At 39.3% G+C, this 14,073-nt stretch overlaps 1 protein-coding gene across 12 annotated transcripts in view; it reads left to right on the top strand.

Annotated features, from left to right (window-relative positions):
• The window catches only part of FGGY (FGGY carbohydrate kinase domain containing), a 434,091-nt gene that overhangs the window by 280,504 nt on the left and 139,514 nt on the right, over positions 1 to 14,073 (top strand). For all 12 annotated transcript variants that reach the window (XM_057531672.1, XM_057531675.1, XM_057531680.1 and 9 more), the window contains one exon: positions 7,918 to 8,025. In XM_057531672.1, the coding sequence (XP_057387655.1) occupies positions 7,918 to 8,025 (108 nt within the window). The remainder of the gene's footprint in view (positions 1 to 7,917; positions 8,026 to 14,073) is intronic.

Consider the following 14,073-nt stretch of genomic DNA (forward strand, 5'->3'; position numbering starts at 1 on the left):
CTCTGGGACAACATTAAACGTGCCAACATTCGAATTATAGGGGTACCAGAAGAAGAAGAGAAAAAGAAAGGGACTGAGAAAATTTTTGAAGAGATTATAGTTGAAAACTTCCCTAATATGGGAAAGGAAATAGTTAATCAAGTCCTGGAAGCACAGAGAGTCCCATACAGGATAAACCCAAGGAGGAACACGCCAAGACACATATTAATCAAACTGTCAAAAATTAAATATAAGGAAAACATATTAAAGGCAGCAAGGGAAAAAAAACAAATAACACACAAGGGAATCCCCATAAGGTTAACATCTGATCTCTCAGCAGAAACTCTGCAAGCCAGAAGGGAGTGGCAGGATATACTTAAAGTCATGAAGGAGAAAAACCTACAACCAAGATTACTCTACCCAGCAAGGATCTCATTCAGATTCGATGGAGAAATTAAAACCTTTACAGACAAGCAAAAGCTGAGAGAGTTCAGCACCACCAAACCAGCTTTACAACAAATGCTAAAGGAAATTCTCTAGGCAAGAAACACAAGAGAAGGAAAACACCTACAATAACAAACCCAATACATTTAAGAAAATGGGAATAGGAACATACATATCGATAATTACCTTGAATGTAAATGGATTAAATGCTCCCACCAAAAGACACAGGCTGGCTGAATGGATACAAAAACAAGACCCATACATATGCTGTCTACAAGAGACCCACTTCAGACCTCGGGACACATACAGACTGAAAGTGAGGGGATGGAAAAAGATATTCCATGCAAATGGAAATCAAAAGAAAGCTGGAGTAGCAATTCTCATATCAGACAAAATAGACTTTAAAATAAAGACTATTACAAGAGACAAAGAAGGACACTATATAATGATCAAGGGATCGATCCAAGAGGAAGGTATAACAATTGTAAATATTTATGCACCCAACATAGGAGCACCTCAATACATAAGGCAAATACTAACAGCCATGAAAGGGGAAATTGACAGCAACACAATCATAGTAGGGGACTTTAACACCCCACTTTCACCAATGGACAGATCATCCAAAATGAAAATAAATAAGGAAACACAAGCTTTAAATGATACATTAAACAATATGGACTTCATTGATATTTATAGGACATTCCACCCAAAAACAACAGAATACACATTTTTCTCAAGTGCTCATGGAACATTCTCCAGGATAGATCATATCTTGGGTCACAAATCAAGCCTTGGTAAATTTAAGAAAATTGAAATCGTATCAAGTATCTTTTCCGACCACAACGCTATGAGACTAGATATCAATTACAGGAAAAGATCTGTAAAAAATACAAACACATGGAGGCTACACAATACATTACTTAATAACGAAGTGATTACTGAAGAAATCAAAGGGGAAATCAAAAAATACCTAGAAACAAATGACAATGGAGACACGACGACCCAAAACCTATGGGACACAGCAAAAGCAGTGCTAAGAGGGAAGTTTATAGCAATACAAGCCTACCTCAAGAAACAGGAAACATCTCGAATAAACAACCTAACCTTGCACCTAAAGCAATTAGAGAAAGAAGAACAAAAAAACCCCAAAGCCAGCAGAAGGAAAGAAATTATAAAGATCAGGTCAGAAATAAATGAAAAAGAAATGAAGGAAACAATAGCAAAAATCAATGAAACTAAAAGCTGGTTCTTTGAGAAGATAAACAAAATTGATAAACCATTAGCCAGACTCATCAAGAGAAAAAGGGAGAAGACTCAGATCAATAGAATTAGAAATGAAAAAGGAGAAGTAACCACTGACACTGCAGAAATACAAAAGATCATGAGAGATTACTACAAGCAACTATATGCCAGTAAAATGGACAACCTGGAAGAAATGGACAGATTCTTAGAAATGCACAAACTGCCGAGACTGAACCAGGAAGAAATAGAAAATATGAACAGACCAATCACAAGCACTGAAATTGAAACTGTGATTAAAAACCTTCCAACAAACAAAAGCCCAGGACCAGATGGCTTCACAGGCGAATTCTATCAAACATTTAGAGAAGAGCTAACACCTATCCTTCTCAAACTCTTCCAAAATATTGCAGAGGGAGGAACACTCCCAAACTCATTCTACGAGGCCACCATCACCCTGATACCAAAACCAGACAAAGATGTCACAAAGAAAGAAAACTACAGGCCAATATCACTGATGAACATAGATGCAAAAATCCTCAACAAAATACTAGCAAACAGAATCCAACAGCACATTAAAAGGATCATACACCATGATCAAGTGGGGTTTATCCCAGGAATGCAAGGATTCTTCAATATACGCAAATCAATCAATGTGATACACCATATTAACAAATTGAAGGAGAAAAACCATATGATCATCTCAATAGATGCAGAGAAAGCTTTTGACAAAATTCAACACCCATTTATGATAAAAGCCCTGCAGAAAGTAGGCATAGAGGGAACTTTCCTCAACATAATAAAGGCCATATATGACAAACCCACAGCCAACATTGTCCTCAATGGTGAAAAACTGAAACCAGTTCCACTAAGATCAGGAACAAGACAAGGTTGCCCACTCTCACCACTATTATTCAACATAGTTCTGGAAGTCCTAGCCACAGCAATCAGAGAAGACAAAGAAATAAAAGGAATCCAAATCGGAAAAGAAGAAGTAAAGCTGTCACTATTTGCAGATGACATGATACTATACATAGAGAATCCTAAAGATGCTACCAGAAAACTCCTAGAGCTAATCAATGAATTTGGTAAAGTAGCAGGATACAAAATTAATGCACAGAAATCTCTTGCATTTCTATACACTAATGACGAAAAATCTGAAAGTGAAATTAAGAAAACACTCCCATTTACCATTGCAACAAAAAGAATAAAATATCTAGGAATAAACCTACCTAAGGAGACAAAAGACCTGTATGCAGAAAATTATAAGACACTGATGAAAGAAATTAAAGATGATACAAATAGATGGAGAGATATACCATGTTCCTGGATTGGAAGAATCCACATTGTGAAAATGTCTCTACTACCCAAAGCAATCTACAGATTCAATGCAATCCCTATCAAACTACCACTGGCATTTTTCACAGAACTAGAACAAAAAATTTCACAATTTGTATGGAAACACAAAAGACCCCGAATAGCCAAAGCAATCTTGAGAACGAAAAATGGAGCTGGGGGAATCAGGCTCCCTGACTTCAGACTATATTACAAAGCTTCAGTAATCAAGACAGTTTGGTATTGGCACAAAAACAGAAATATAGATCAATGGAACAGGATAGAAAGCCCAGAGATAAACCCACACACATATGGTCAACTTATCTTTGATAAAGGAGGCAAGCATATACAGTGGAGAAAAGACAGCCTCTTCAATAAGTGGTGCTGGGAAAATTGGACAGGAACATGTAAAAGTATGAAATTAGAACACTCCCTGACACCATGCACAAAAATAAACTCAAAATGGATTAAAGACCTAAGTGTAAGGGCAGACACTATCAAACTCTTAGAGGAAAACATAGGCAGAACACTCTATGACATACATCACAGCAAGATTCTTTTTGACCCAGCTCCCAGAGAAATGGAAATAAGTACACAAATAAACAAATGGGACCTAATGAAACTGAAAAGCTTTTGCACAGCAAAGGAAACCATAAACAAGACCAAAAGACAACCCTCCGAATGGGAGAAAATATTTGCAAATGAAGCAACTGACAAAGGATTAATCTCCAAGATTTACAAGCAGCTCATGCAGCTCAATAACAAAAAAACGAACAACCCAATCCAAAAATGGGCAGAAGACCTAAATAGACATTTCTCCAAAGAAGATATACAGATGGCCTACAGACACATGAAAGAATGCTCAACATCATTAATCATTAGAGAAATGCAAATCAAAACTACAATGAGATATCATCTCACACCGGTCAGAATGGCCATCATCAAAAAATCTAGAAACAATAAATGCTGGAGAGGGTGTGGAGGAAAGGGAACACTCTTGCACTGTTGGTGGGAATGTAAATTGATACAGCCACTATGGAGAACAGTATGGAGGTTCCTTAAAAAACTACAAATAGAACTACCATACGACCCAGCAATCCCACTACTGGGCATATACCCTGAGAAAACCATAGGTCAAAAAGAGTCATGTACCAAAATGTTCATTGCAGCTCTATTTACAATAGCCAGGACATGGAAGCAACCTAAATGTCCATCGACAGATGAATGGATAAAGAAGATGTGGCACATATATACAATGGAATATTACTCAGCCATAAAAAGAAACGAAATGGAGGTATTTGTAATGAGGTGGATGGAGTTAGAGTCTGTCATACAGAGTGAACTAAGTCAGAAAGAGAAAAACAAATACAGTATGCTAACACATATATATGGAATCTAAGGGAAAAAAAAAAAAAGGCCCTGAAGAACCTAGTGGCAAGACGGGAATAAAGACACAGACCTACTAGAGAATGGACTTGAGGATATGGGGAGGGGGTGGGGTGAGATGTGACAGGGTAAGAGAGTGTCATGGACATATATACACTACCAAATGTAAAATAGATAGCTAGTGGGAAGCAGCCGCATAGCACAGGGAGATCAGCTCGGTGCTTTGTGACCACCTAGAGGGGTGGGATGGGGAGGGTGGGAGGGAGGGAGATGCAAGAGGGAAGAGAAATGGGAACATATTGTATATGTATAACAGATTCACTTTGTTATAAAGCAGATGCTAACACACTATTGTAAGGCAATTATACTTCAATAAAGATGTTTGAAAAAAAAAAAAAAGAAAGAGCTTTCACAAAAATATTTTTAAGTATTTAGGTTTATTGCAAAGGATTAAAGCACACATAAATACATGAATGTGCTCACTCTCTCTCTCTGTCAAAACAAACTATTACTTGTTTTCTCCCAGAGTTTGGGAGTGATTAGAGGTGCTCTGGGGAACATATTTCTGTGTCCTTGTTTCCTTGCTTTAGTCATGACGTCTAATGAGAAGCGTGTGCCATTCCAAATGAGTGAGCACAAGCAGGAGCCAACTCAGAAATTTCTGGACAGAGCCAGGCAGAGCCTTCACCTGCCATTTTTGATCAGCAGAGCCCCAGTCTGCCAATGGAGTTCTTCAAAACCTGATGCAAGAACATCTTTAAATCGTGGGGTTTGGGGTTTCGGTGGGGGGAGGTGATGCAAAACTCTCCTAAGCAATTTATGTATACAAGTTTTGTTTGTTTGTTTGTTTTTTAAAAAGCATATCCTGGGGTTTGAGGCCAGTATCTACCTGAGTTCAAGTCCCACCTCGGCCATTTTCTACCTGTGTGACTGTGGACAACATGCAACCTCTCTGAAACTAATCTGTCTAATGGTGCTGGAAGAGTTCTGGAAGGGAAGGGGTGCAGGGCATGAAAAGAGATGGCTTGACTTTGGTGGGTATCCATCCACCTGTCCAAGCCCTGGATCCCAAGTGCTTGGCATGGGCTGTCTTATTCACCCCAAAGCAGCTGGGGCATGCAGTGTAGGGCAGTAGTTTCTAGAGTTGGCATGTGATAAAATTTCCACTGGCAAAGACAGAGTGACAAAAATGAAGACCATTTAGTGTGTGATTCTTCTGTCTGGAACACTCTCTGTATCTTATACCAACACAAACACACACACACACATATATACAAATACAGACAGATATACATATACTCACACCTGAATAATTTCTATGTATGTTTTCATCTTAATTCAAATATCACTTCTTCAGAAAAGCCTTACCTGACCCCTAGACTATATTAGGTCCCTCACTTACGAGCTCTTATAATACCTTTTGATATTCTTTCATTTATTTATCACAGTTTGTATTTATACGTTTGTGTGATGTCCATCTTAGGGTGACCAGTTGTCCCTTTTGCCTAGTGCTGAGAGCTTTCCAGGACATAGGACTTTTTGTGCTAAAACTGGGAGAATCCTGGCCAAACGTGAATCATTGCGTCACCCTAGTCTGCCACCCTCTGAAGAGAGCAGCTCCATGAAGGTGGAGACTATTCTCTTTTGTTTACATTTACTTTCAGTGCCTGGATCACAGTAGGAGCTCAGGAAACATCTGTTGAACCCATAAAGGAATGAGTGAATATGTCAATGAAAGCTAAACTGTCTTTTCTTGCAGGAAAAAAAAAAAAGAAAACAAAAAACCTTTTTTTCCCCCTGAGATCATTCTTTTTCCTTTAGGTGTTAAATTTACCCTTTTATAAATTACCTTTATTTGACAAAGTTTAAAGTTGCTAATATTGTATAGTCTCCTGCCTTCCCTCACCCCCTTCCTCTTTGGAGGGTGGAATTCTTGCTGATTTGAAGACTCACTCATTTAGTGAAAAGAGAACCAGAATAGTTAGAGCTCAGACATTTAAGGAAGGTTTATCCATATGCTGAAGTGCTGTACTATAAACTTTATGAGGGCAGAAATTATGGTTATATTCCGTTCACTTTTATATCCCCAGGGCCTGGCGTAGTAAGGGCTGAATAAATATTTGTAGAATAAATGAATGAACAGATTCTCTGCCCAGCCTCAAGACACGCAGGAGGAGACCCAGTGTGCCTAACTCCTTTTTCCTCCCTACCTTTTAATACACCCTTCCACAACCATAATATCAGTTCAGCATTCATCCCTGCTTGGTGGATGAGAAGCTCATGCCATTCCAGATGAGTGAACACGTGGTCCATCCCTGCCTGTCCTGGTTCATCTCTTGATGTCCTTTCCTAACACCTAATGGGCTTCCACGGTCTGCTACCAAAAAAAGATGTTGCCGTATCTTGAATAATGAGAGCATCTCTCTCACCTGCATGTCTTTGTTCAAGCTATTCCCTTGACATGGAATGCCTGTTCTAATTCATCTGGCTAAATCTTACTAGTCTAAGCTTATGTCCCATTCTCTAAGAAGCCATCTCTGGACCATTTCATTCCTCACCCGCCGTGCCCCTCCACAGTATTCTATGTTTTGTCTTTACCATCCCATGGACCACACTGTTTTCTATTTGACTATTTACTTATCTAACTACCCTGAGATGAGGAGCTTCTTGAAGACAAGAACTCTTTCTGATTCATCTCTGTGTCCTCAGCACCCAGTTGAGAGAAATGGTATGCTATAAGGTGTCTAATAAGTATTTGTAGAAGGAGGGGGATATATCAGTTATTTCATGCCATTAAAATACTAGGTTAGAAACAAACATAAAATCCTAGCGGTATACAAAAGGACATGTATTTTTGTTCACAAGTCTATCGATTGGCTGGTTGATTCTGGTGATTCGGGCTCGCCAGTTGCTGGTTGACTACAAGGATTTGCTGATCCTATTTGGGCCCTCTCATGTATCTGAAACATCACGTGTGACAACTGAGCTGACTCAGCTTGCTGCATATCCATCCAGCAGGCTCGCTGAGGCATGTTCTTGTGGCAGAGGGAGAGAAGGAAGAGCAGAAGCACACAGTTGTCGAGGCCTAGGCCTGGAAAACCGGTGCACAGTGTCACTTCCGCCTCATTCTGTTGGCCAAACCAAGTCACAAGGTTGACCCAGACTCAAGGGGTGGGGACCCCACCTCTCAACAAGAGACGCTGCGAAGTCATATTGCACAGTGGGTGGAAGCAGGGAGGGCTAGAAAATGGGGACCATTATTACAATCAGTCTACCACAGAGAGGGAGCTGGCCAGGGACAGTTTCTTTCCAAAATGATCTCTTTTGCTACCTTGACACCTGAATGAGTTTATCAGAAAGGTTTCCAGAGGTGAAGCCAGGCCTGTTCTTTGTCAGGACTAACTTCCCCACCATCAAAGGTATTTAATAAGAAGCTGAATTTCGTGGTCATAGAAACATCACATGGGAGGAGGGTAAGGCTCCTTCTAGCCTTGAGGGACAATATTTTCACATACTTTGCCCCTTTCTTTCCAGATCAGCAAAAACCCAATCTTTGTACCAGGAGTCTGGGGCCCTTATTTCTCAGCCATGGTCCCTGGGTTCTGGCTGAATGAAGGTGGCCAGAGCGTTACTGGAAAATTGGTAAGTTGACACTATCTTCGTATGGTCTTTAATGTTTTTACACCCTTGACTAGTCCATTTTGTTACATTCCCCGTATACCCAGGATCTGGAAGATTTGCAGACTCCTACGTCAGAAGAATTAACTTTCTCTTAGCCTAAAGTCTCACATATGGAGCATATGCAGCCTGTGTTTGCCAAAGGAATAAATGTTGATCCAGGCACTGATGACTAACCCATCTTCTCACCTATCTTTCTTTCTCATAACAGCCCATTTTTCTCATGGCAACAGGAGTAATATTCTACTTTGTAAAAAGGACTATGTTAATCTCCAGCCAGAATCCTTCAATGGTTCCCTGTAGCCCTTGGGACATAGCTCAGATAGTTTTCTGGGCACATCATTCCCTTTGTCGTCTGTCCCCTCCAGTCTCACCCATGTACTTGTCACTGAGGCCAGATTGCCCTACTCACAGCTTCCCCATGGCTCCTGTTATTCTACTCCTCTGTGCCTTTGTATATGCTTCTTTCCCTACTCGGAGAGTTCTTTATCACTTGCTAGTTTTACTTGATCTTTAAGATGTAACTCCAGTTCTTAGCACATTCTGAGATAATCTGTCTTTTCCAGAAATCTACGCACTCTTTAAAGGCATGGGTTATATCATACTTCTCTTTGTATTTAGCTCAGTGCCTGGTTTGTAGAAGGTGCTTGGAGAAAATGTGTTGAATTCATGGGGTCATCTCATAGGGAAGACAGAAGATCTATAAAAGTGAGATGAGTACTATACCAGAGGTACAAGGCACAGAGTTCGCACAAAACTAGATTAAGGAATTCTTTGCAGGGGAGAAAGCATTTGTACTGCACCTTAATGATAAATAGGGACCAACCAGACAAAGAAAGGTAGGGATATTCTTCTAGGTAAGAGAACTTGCATAGGAACAAAGACATGGCAGTAAAAAATAGCAAGGCCTATTTGAGGGTAATTGCAGAATTTCAGTTGTGGCATAAACTGTTCTTAGAAGAATGACTTACAATAAAAGTTAGAGAGCTGGGCAGGGACCAAACAGAAGAAGTCCCTGTAAAACATGCTAAGGAGTTGAACTTCAGGTAGTAGACCACGGGGAATAGGTGAAAGATTGGAATAGTGACGGGTGTTGTCAGACCTCTGTTATAAAAACTGGCTAGCAGCCGTCAGGAAGAAGGCCTGAGGGTGCACCACTGGATGAAGAGAGACCAGCTTTAATAGGTTAGTCCACAGACAAAAAGCCATGAGGACTTTGGCAATAATGGACAGTGGCAATAATGACTGAGAATTGAGGTCAAGAGATCAGCGGACCTTGGAGGGATTAAATGTGGAAAGCAAGGGAAAATAAGACCCAGGCTCAATTACTCAGCCTCACATTCACTATGTTGCATTGAAGTCATCTGTTTATGGTCTGCTCCCCTACCAGCTCTTCTAAATGTCCAGCCAAATCAAAAGTGATCTGATCTCACCCACAGCCAACATTGTCCTCAATGGTGAAAAACTGAAACCATTTCCACTAAGATCAGGAACAAGACAAGGTTGCCCACTCTCACCACTATTATTCAACATAGTTCTGGAAGTCCTAGCCACAGCAATCAGAGAAGACAAAGAAATAAAAGGAATCCAAATCGGAAAAGAAGAAGTAAAGCTGTCACTATTTGCAGATGACATGATACTATACATAGAGAATCCTAAAGATGCTACCAGAAAACTCCTAGAGCTAATCAATGAATTTGGTAAAGTAGCAGGATACAAAATTAATGCACAGAAATCTCTTGCATTTCTATACACTAATGATGAAAAATCTGAAAGTGAAATTAAGAAAACACTCCCATTTACCATTGCAACAAAAAGAATAAAATATCTAGGAATAAACCTACCTAAGGAGACAAAAGACGTGTATGCAGAAAATTATAAGACACTGATGAAAGAAAGTAAAGATGATACAAATAGATGGAGAGATATACCATGTTCCTGGATTGGAAGAATCAACATTGTGAAAATGACTCTACTACCCAAAGCAATCTACAGATTCAATGCAATCCCTATCAAACTACCACTGGCATTTTTCACAGAACTAGAACAAAAAATTTCACAATTTGTATGGAAACACAAAAGACCCCGAATAGCCAAAGCAATCTTGAGAACGAAAAATGGAGCCAGGGGAATCAGGCTCCCTGACTTCAGACTATATTACAAAGCTTCAGTAATCAAGACAATTTGGTACTGGCACAAAAACAGAAATATAGATCAATGGAACAGGATAGAAAGCCCAGAGATAAACCCACGCACATATGGTCACCTTATCTTTGATAAAGGAGGCAAGCATATACAGTGGAGAAAAGACAGCCTCTTCAATAAGTGGTGCTGGGAAAATTGGACAGGTACATGTAAAAGTATGAAATTAGAACACTCCCTGACACCATGCACAAAAATAAACTCAAAATGGATTAAAGACCTAAGTGTAAGGGCAGACACTATCAAACTCTTAGAGGAAAACATAGGCAGAACACTCTATGACATACATCACAGCAAGATTCTTTTTGACCCAGCTCCCAGAGAAATGGAAATAAGAACACAAATAAACAAATGGGACCTAATGAAACTGAAAAGCTTTTGCACAGCAAAGGAAACCATAAACAAGACCAAAAGACAACCCTCAGAATGGGAGAAAATATTTGCAAATGAAGCAACTGACAAAGGATTAATCTCCAAGATTTACAAGCAGCTCATGCAGCTCAATAACAAAAAAACGAACAACCCAATCCAAAAATGGGCAGAAGACCTAAATAGACATTTCTCCAAAGAAGATATACAGATGGCCTACAGATACATGAAAGAATGCTCAACATCATTAATCATTAGAGAAATGCAAATCAAAACTACAATGAGATATCATCTCACACCGGTCAGAATGGCCATCATCAAAAAATCTAGAAACAATAAATGCTGGAGAGGGTGTGGAGGAAAGGGAACACTCTTGCACTGTTGGTGGGAATGTAAATTGATACAGCCACTATGGAGAACAGTATGGAGGTTCCTTAAAAAACTACAAATAGAACTACCATACGACCCAGCAATCCCAATACTGGGCATATTCCCTGAGAAAACCATAGGTCAAAAAGAATCATGTACCAAAATGTTCATTGCAGCTCTATTTACAATAGCCAGGACATGGAAGCAACCTAAATGTCCATCGACAGATGAATGGATAAAGAAGATGTGGCACATATATACAATGGAATATTACTCAGCCATAAAAAGAAATGAAATGGAGGTATTTGTAATGAGGTGGATGGAGTTAGAGTCTGTCATACAGAGTGAACTAAGTCAGAAAGAGAAAAACAAATACAGTATGCTAACACATATATACGGAATCTAAGGGAAAAAAAAATTTAAAAAAAAAAAGTGATCTGATCTCAAGCTGGATGTGGATACAAATAACCATTGATTTCCATTTCTTAGTGTGTTTCTCTTTTATTCTTAGCTGCCTCAAGTTCTCTCTCAAAGTTGATGCACACATAGGTGGTGGCTGGATTCAAAGAGCATGTTTTGTGCCTTCACTCTTGTGCCAGGCTGTAGAGATACATGAAGTAGTCCCCCATTAGTCCCTGGTTTTAAGGAGCTCATTGTCTAGTAGGGAAGCACAGTGAGTATAAATTAAATAACATCTGATAGGTCTTAATAACCACTTAGACTTTTCTAGAAAAGTCAAGAAAAAGACATCACTCTATGCCTAAGGTACAGTGGGATTGAAACTTTACAGTCTCCTATTTAAACTAGTGTCATGTATTTACACAACTTTCAACTTAAATATCCACTCCCTTTCTATGACACATAGAAAACCCGTTACTGAAACATAGCCCTTTTCAAGCCCACGTCATGGTATAATTACCCTTAGGAGAACCAGAACTCATAACAGACACAACCCAGAGTCTTTTTTAACAAGGATAACAATCCAGTAAACTGACTCTTTGTGCAGGATGCATTGTCCATGAAGCTGTCCATCAACAGGTTTTCAGAGAGTTAGTTTACTAATTGACCATCTGTGTCAGTCTAGAAATGCTCTTCCCAGTATTTGACTCAGAGTTGGCTCTGTTGCTATGGATATAAGCCATCTTTGCCCAAACATTATGACATATCTTGGTGGGCAAGAATTGGTTATGCCTGTTTCCTAAGCCTGAATTTAAATTTTAAAAAATGACCCTTTTCTGACCATTAATAAAATCTTCATAATAGTCCACTATGGTTTTTGACAAGAATCATGGGACTTGCTGGTCTTTATCTAGCTAGTTGATTTTGCATCATCAACCAATGAAGTTGCATGTAGAGTTACACTTAGGGCAGTTCTATGTATAGAGTTTCATTGGACGTAGGAATGGGGTATGACTGACTTACCCATGGGTTACAGAAAGCAAAATCTAAGGAAGTCGAGAAGTTAGCATAATGGGGCAAAATCTGAATCAAGAACAAAACAGACTGTCCAATAAATCATCAGTCCAGAGAGGCCAAGCAAAGAGACAGAAACCACTTATAAAATAAAGAGATATAAAAATAATAACAATGATGATGGTAATAATAATAACAACAATAATTGTACCTTATTGAGTACGTTTTCCTGTGGGAAATATTTATATATATATATAATCATGTTAATCCTTGAATGATACTCATAATAATCACAATGCCTAATATTTATTTTGAAGACTTATATCCCAGTCTCAACTCCAAGAGCTTTTCATGTCCTATTTTATTTAATCCTCTGATACCCCTATAAGTTAGGTACAGTTATTATCCATATTTTACAGATGAGGAACTGAAACTCAGGGTAGCAAGCACAGCCTGGAGAGATTCCTGATGCACTGTCAATGGCCTTTTTACCTGTTTCCGTTGGTACTCACCTTTCCTTTCCATTTACTTATTCTGGTTTATCACTGGTTTTACAGCCTGTTGTCATCATACAGAACACCATAAGAGGAAGTTACATTGCTTTTATTCCGTGTTTCATATGTACATATTCTCTCATATGCTATGTCTGAAAGTGGCTGCTCTGTTATTACATTGTCCAGAATATATTATAAACATGCAGTTGTAAATATATCATCTAAAGCAGAAGGGAAGAGATAGAAGAAGAAAAGGGAAGTAAAGGAGGGGAAAGAAGAGAGGGAAAAAAGAAAAAAGAAACAAAATTTATCTAAACTCTAGATTTGGAAAAAAGATATTTTGTTTCATTTTTACAATTAAATACAGATCTTCCATCACAAAGCAAAATCCTTCATTCCAAGTATATGAATAGATTGGTACTTTAAAAAAAAATCTCCATCTGGTTAACTTCAGGATGAAGAAAAAAATAGGATAGGATCTTTTCTGGCTCTGGAGCCTTTGCAATTTCATCTGTCTGAGATTTGGGCTTGTTTTTCACTCATTTCAAGCTTGTGCTGCTGCTATTTATTTCCTCTTAGAAGGGCACATACCCCATTCCCATGGATGATTTACTTCAGTTCACCAAACACCCATCAAAGATTGTCTCGTGCTTGTTGATACACTCTCCAGAATAGTTTTGCAAAAACCATCACTTTTTGCCCAGGCTTTTTCCACAGAGCACCAACTGGTACAGTCACTGTGTCCAGATGCTGAAGCTTATTTCCAACTGGACCTCAGCCATCCCTCTCTCCAAGCACTCTTCTCTGTCTTACTTGAAGTCATTTTTATTGGGGGAGGCATCGGGTAAGAGAGCCTAAGACAGTTTCCTAAGCTGCCCTTGTGGTGGAATTGGCTTTCTGGGACAATTGGGCTTGGTGGGGAGTTACCTTTGAATTGTTTGAAGCCAGAATTTAAATTTATAAATTTGGGCCACAGGGTCATAATGTTTGCAGGGTTCTAGCTCTTGGAGTTTTAGAATTGGAGCATTGCGAATGCCTGTCTGCCTCCTTCCTTATCACCAAAGCCCCTCAGCCTGGGGCTAGCCTCAGGGGGGGTCAGCCAGCTCTTCCATATGAAGAGCTTGCCATGTCCTCAGTGCTGTCCCGGTTAGAGGTAGTGATGTCA

This window comes from Balaenoptera acutorostrata, chromosome 1 (assembly GCF_949987535.1).
Source record: "Balaenoptera acutorostrata chromosome 1, mBalAcu1.1, whole genome shotgun sequence".
NCBI lineage: Eukaryota > Metazoa > Chordata > Mammalia > Artiodactyla > Balaenopteridae > Balaenoptera > Balaenoptera acutorostrata.